Source organism: Hakea prostrata, chromosome 1 (assembly GCF_041222555.1).
Source record: "Hakea prostrata isolate BN-2017 chromosome 1, UWA_Hpros_2, whole genome shotgun sequence".
NCBI classification, from domain to species: Eukaryota; Viridiplantae; Streptophyta; class Magnoliopsida; order Proteales; family Proteaceae; genus Hakea; species Hakea prostrata.
Window position 1 is genome coordinate 49761313 of NC_142600.1, and position 6619 is coordinate 49767931.

General features: G+C 42.2%; 1 protein-coding gene across 1 annotated transcript; it reads right to left on the bottom strand.

The window, feature by feature from the left end:
• Window positions 1-1393: 1393 nt before the first annotated feature.
• LOC149029095 (uncharacterized) lies at window positions 1394-2128 on the bottom strand. The gene has a single exon (XM_089142070.1). It carries the CDS (start codon window positions 2126-2128, stop codon window positions 1394-1396), a length of 735 nt encoding a protein of 244 aa, XP_088998196.1.
• Between the last annotated feature and the right edge of the window lie 4491 nt (window positions 2129-6619).

A 6619-nucleotide genomic window follows, 5' to 3' on the forward strand; every position in this document is an offset into this window, starting at 1 on the left:
CCACTTGTTATTTATGTTGTTATGGATTAACTTGCCTTACTGAGTTTCTTTCGAAACTCATTCCTTTTTTGTACAATCTGTTGTTAGACTTCTCTACAGGTTCGGATTTCTTTGACGGTACGTATGAGGAAGCACAAGGTGAAGAAGATGAAGACTGAAGGAGAAGAAGAGATGACTGAAGATGTGGATTAGATTTCTCTACATTCTTCTAGACTTATCTTTTACTTTACTTGTATTAGCTTAGAGCTTTACTTAGATTTCGATCTACCTTCCGCATGTGTTTGTAGGGTATATTTCCGCTATACTCTACAGTTGTCTTTTGATTTGGTATCTTGTTATTCCGCACTCTGATATTCTAGAGTGATCCTTCTAAGATCCTTTCTTGACTTTTATTATAAATTACTTGAACATTTTGATTTGTTCTTGCTTTTGATTATGTTATTGTGCGAAATGGATATGATCATTCCTAAACTTGATCTTTAGGGCTGTGGATCACACTCTCGGGTATGCCAGTTAGGGTACCGGTTGGGAGGATGTGACAGTATTCCAGGCAATTCATCAGGAAAAACATCCCTGAAGTTCTTCACTACTTCAATGTCTTCAATAGACTTCACTTCCTTCTTTTCTTCTATGGATGCAAAAAGTTTAGCACCTCCAACTAGTTCCTTGACTTGAAGTGCTACCACTATAGTCTTCTCATATTGCTTTCCCAAATCACCTTGAAACTCAAAAACAGGGCTATCAACGGGATGAGATTGGACTTTCTTCTCAAACATGAGATGACTTCCTTATGTGCTGTCAGTCAGTCCATGCCTAAGATTGCGTCAAAGTCCTTCATATCTAACTTCACAAGTTGGGCATCTAGGTATTTTCCTTCTACGGTAATAGGACAAGGTCCAACTACCTCATCAAACTTTACTAAAGACCGAGTGGGTGTACTAACCACTAATTCATGATATAATTTACTAGATGGTAAATAAGTATGCCTCACGAATGACGATGCAATGAATGAGTGTGATGCTCCAGTGTCAAATAATACAAATGCAATAATTGAAGCAATAAGAAGAGTACCTGTCACTACATCATGACTTTGGTCCATCTTTGTCCCAATCAAACTATACATCTTTCCCGCCTGAGGTTGCTGAGGTGGCCTGAAAGAAGTATTCGGCTGACTACCCTTCTGTGGGCAGAAGCGAGCCATATGTCCAGGTTTCTTGCAGATGAAGCATATGAGCTCTCCTTGACCTCGAACTATAATTGGCTGAACTGCTGGTCTAGGGCCATTGACAGGATGCAGATTAGCATAAATAGGTCCTGACGGTTGTGTAGTACTAGCTAGCCACATAGGTGCACCGCTATTCCCATAACCAAACCCTGCTCCTCTTGGTTGAAACTAAGGAGTGGGGTAAGGTGAAGGCCTAGTGAACCTTCCTTGCTTCCTGTTCACATAAGGGTTGGGTCCCCTATTAGTTAGACTCCTCTGTAGTTGGTACATCTCCCTTTCTCCTTCCTCTATCTTCTTTGTCGCTTGCACAACTTGAGCATAACTCACGATAGGTTGTATCGCCATATAAGTTTTGATGGTAGGCCTCAAACCTTTCGAGAATTTCTTGGCTTTCTCCAAGTCAACCTTCTTAAATACCAGAGCAAAGAAGAAGAGCTCCTCGAATTTCTGCAGATAGTCGAGAATAGAGAGAGGTCCTTGCTGAAGCGCCATGAATTCTGCTTCCTTGGAGTCTCTAATCAACACTGGAAAATAGTCCTGGCATAATGCTTCTTTGAAAATCTCCCATGTAATTACCGGATGTTGTGCCACCAAGACAGGTTGTGTGGTGTTCCACCAAGCATTAGCATAATGTTGAAGCTTTTGTTCGGCACACAAGATCTTCTGCTCTTCATCACACCTCAAGTGGCGGAAGGCTTTCTCCATCTCTCTCAACCACTTGTTCGGAAACAAGACATCCTTAGTGATTCCGGTGAATGCTGGAACATTAAGCTTGAGGAAATGTTCCATCAGTTTGTTGTGAGGTCCCAAACCAAAAATTCCATCATTCCCTCCTAAAGCAGAGGTTCCGTCACCATGAGCTTGTGGTGCAGGCCAGTTTCCTATCGCTACCACTCCTTGCATGAGTGCATTTATTTGCATTTGTTGCTGCTACATCATGTTGGTCATGATGCTGAACACATTCTGTGTCGTGGCCAATGGTGTTGCATTAGGTAAGTCACCACCTTGAGGAAGGGTTGTTTCAATAGCCGATAGAGGAACACCATTCCCTTTTTCATGGCTAGAACCATTAGGTGCGTCTACACAACTTCCGTTCGCAACAACTCAGTTTCTCAAGTTTACCATCCTGATAAAACCACAAAATTTCGTTAATTTTTTAAACCACAAACGCACAAGCTCAAGACATCCATCTCTTTTTTAAAACTCCAACAACAATTGAGCTAAAAGCAAGCATGAAAACCAATGAAGTGTTTAAAAGACCCCAAAAGAAAATTTATTTTCAAGGGACTGGGGGGGTTGGGCCAGTCATTTCACTCGACCTGTCACATCCACCCAGCCGGTACCCCATTTGGAATACCCGGGATGTGGTCCACAGTCCAAGGATCAATGCTCTGAGGTCCATGCCTCCCACATACACGGTAACACAATCATGAACAGTAATAATCAATGGTAAAAACAGCTAATACTAAGTATCATGAATAAGATAAGATTAACTAAATCAAAGTGCGGAATATAGATAATAATAAAGTGTGATCAAAATCATAAAGGGTGAGAAGGTGTGGTAGCCACCCTCTCAGAGCAGCGGAAAAGAAGTAAATCAAGTTAGTTACATATCCAAGTGTCATCGGAATAATTCAAAGACAAGTTAATTACAATATCCAAGGTTCCACAAATACACCAGGGGAATGGGGCACTATGCTAGGGTTTCTTCTATACTAATGGTAGCCTCCTCAACAGTACGGATGAAGTAAACCTAGCGCTGCCACTCCCGCACAATTGTGGGGCTAACCCTGGTGGGATAGTAATCCTCCTCGGCTCCAATATACGGATCCTCACCGACGCCACTACTCGGAGGGTAGTATGTGGAATCATAGTCCGCCTCATAGGAGGTGCCATCGTAATCTTCGGTACCTGGAATGTAATCTAAAACATTTGCACAAAAAGGAATGAGTTCGAAGAACTCAGCAAGGAAGTTATTCCATAATTAGAAATCATACACATTCAGAACATATAATAATGCAATGTGATATGGAACATATGATGTAGATATGAGCCTAACTCTATGAATGCTGGTCTCTAGGGTAGACATGCTTTAAGTCATAGCACCGTACTTCTCTGGCTCGTCAGTCACTCTCCCATTTCCATATCTTGGGAATGCCCGGGGAAGATCGGTAAAGTCATCAAAAAGCCGTGGTAAGGGGATCGGGTCACCACTCTCTCACATCACCATTTGGTCAAGTACTGGCGCATGTCACAGTAAAGCCTAGCCCAATGCAAGTCATCTACTCAGTCGGTCAAGTCAGATTCAGATACGTCCATTCCTCGCCCCCGGCGATCCTTTCAGGTATCCTTCACACTAGAGTCAGCGAAATCCCAGATTTCGGACTCATCAACCCTATTGGTCATCCACATATAGTAAACGGGAAGCTCTCACGTCCTCTCACGGATTGGTTACCGGTCTTGAGCGCCCGTGAGCCCAAGTCTATCCATATGCAACTCTACCAATAAATGGCCCCTTTAAGGTATCCGTAGCATGGTTTATGTCCCCTACCGGATCGGTTACCGGCCTAGAGCGCCCATCCAACCATACACTACCACGGGTTGTTCGGTCTCAATGCCCTTCCGATTCTGGTCTGACACAACAAGGATGAACCTAGCCACACAACTAGACAATCCTATGTATGTCATCCAATAACTCGGGAGAGTGTCGATAGGCACTATCGGAAAACATCCCATACTATTCCCTCCGATGCCCAAGGACAGAAGTGTCAGTAGGACACCCCCAATTCCCAAGTCATACGTAAGCAATCACACATCAAATCTCATCATTTCTCATGCATCCAATGCATATTCACAATAATACTCAATCATGATATTGAAACGAATCATTATAATCATAAGCAAGTCAAAATGATAAAGTAACACAACAAAAGTATAAAGATTTAAATGCTACTGTTCTAACACATATGTAACAGTCTCATAATGATTGAAAGGAAATTTAGGGATTTCATTCTTTAAATAAAGCATAGTTCAATGTTTAATGACTTATATGTTTATGGATATAACCATCCTTACCTTGGATGAGTTGATGATGAATTGAGAATACCAATAATAGTCCAATAGAATTGTCAAGGCCCTAAACAAACATCAATAATAAGTTAGAAAAGAAATCGGGAAGATCGGATGTCATTTGGGTCAAAACTGACCAAGGTTGCTGTCAGCAACAACTTTGGTCGATGGTCTTGGTCGATGGTATCGACCAAAAGTATCGACCAAAATTGTCCTCGGGGTAGAATAGTGGATTTTGGGGATTTTGGTCCGAAATGAGTCTTCCGGTGTTCGGATCAATCTGAAACTTGGAGGCATACTTAACAACAGTAGTAGGACACTATAAATCAAGGAATTAACCCAATCCAATGGTATAATTAAAAACCCCCAATTTGAGCTATCAAGTTCAAGTGATAAACATCATGGCATGAGTTGGAATTGATTGCATTGATGAGGAATAGCATGCAATAGCTAGAGGAACTAATAGAAATTCGATTGGAATCATATGGCAATGTTAAACATGAACATAATACACTCGATAGCTTAGTTTGATATCAAATGGTATGATGTTAATAGGTAAATCATGGAATACATATGCTAGGCATGAGATATAAGCATTAGCATCAATGAATGGCTAAGGGAATCATGGATTGAGCATGAGTAGGCACTTGGAGTGGTGGTTGCAAGGTTGCAGCACCATTCCAAATGTCCCATCAGCAAGATGACAATAGAAAAGAGTAGAAAAGGGTAGGGTAGAGAGTGGAAGGAGGAGTCATACCTTAGTGTGGAAGATGAAGACAAGAATCAAAGATAAACTAAGTGTCTTTGATGAGATACCCTTCACACTAACCAAGGAGCTGCTTTGGGAAGCTCTCCCCACGTTCCCAGGTGAGAAAAATGATTGCAAAAGGCTCAAGGCTTGAGGTCATATTAAATAGAAAAGGAATATTCCATGGAATCATTAACTTGGCAGACTGGGATATTTTGGTCGATGGTCCTTGGTCGATGGTATCGACCAAAATATTTTCAGCAGAAAACTCAGGTTTAGAACAGCAACTTCAAGTAGGGATTTGAAAGGCTATACAAGGTCAAATTGAGTGAGGTTTTCTTCCACAATTCAATCAAGAAATCTAGTTTCGGGGAATACCTTCGGATTGTGCACAGGAGGTCATTTGGTACATCAACCATATTAATCTTCTCCGATGCGCAGACTTTCCTTAAACACTGACAATGCATTTAAGCAAGGGGTATCATTGTCAATGTCTATGGGCTCGGTCTCCGAATCATGATCATCAATCAATCAGAATGGTCCATAAATCTCTTCTTCCACTGCTTTGGGTCCTCGGACCTGAATACAACAGTGGATCCGGGTCAGGGTCAAGGTTAGAATAGGGTTGGATATTACACGACCACCCACTCAACCAGTGGACTTCTGGGAGCAGAAGCCCCCTCCAAAAAAAGAAAAAAAATTTGACCCCAAAACCAGTGACATGCTGGTCGGGTGGCCAGTCGACTGGCTGGGCTGGTCACTTGTTACAACCCCCGTAATTCTAACCCGGAATCCTTATTTCAAGTCCGATAGCCCAAAGGTCGAGCCGAGCTAAGTTGTGGAGTATCCGGATTGAAGTCCATGATCCATACCCTGAACCCATGGATCTGGTTTCTCTTGATGAAGAACCTGCCTTATTGGGAAGTTGGATCTCTGCCGCGGTTGTTGGGTAAAGTCTTATTAAGCCATGGTTGGGGTATAGATCACCACTCTCTCACATCACCATTTGGTATAAGATTTGGCACGTGTCAAGGATAATCCTAAACCTAGTGCAAGGTCATACGGCCTCATACTACATAAGGTTCGGATATCTCCCCTCATGCCTAGTGCCCTTTTGGTTCGATACCTTCCCACCTATGAATGGAATCCTCAACGGAAGTCATATGTTGGATCCCATTCCTTAACCTAGTTGTCATCCACATATAATGGACAGGATGCTCTCCATGTCCTCTCACATGTTGGTTATTGGTCTTGAGCGCCCAAGAGCCCTTATTTAATTATATGCAACCCTACCTCTCTATGATAATAGTGGGCCTGCTCGATATTCAGGACCCAGCCACTTACATCACGGGTTAACCGGCTTCAATGCCCCTACTAGAAGGGTAGTAGTACTCATAGGGATTCCTAGCCCAACACTACTAGACACCTATCAATCATGCATTTGGGTTTAATGCCACCATATAAGGTTACTAGGGTAATGGGTGAACCCACAACCCTAGTAGAAAATACAAGGTAAGGAGAATAATAACATTCCTCTTCTTTCTTCTCATACATTACCATACCACTTTCATAACAAT

What these genes read in the sequence shown, in the direction of transcription:
- LOC149029095 (XM_089142070.1), bottom strand. Translation starts at nt 2,128, where the DNA reads ATGCAAGGAGTGGTAGCGATAGGAAACTGGCCTGCACCACAAGCTCAT.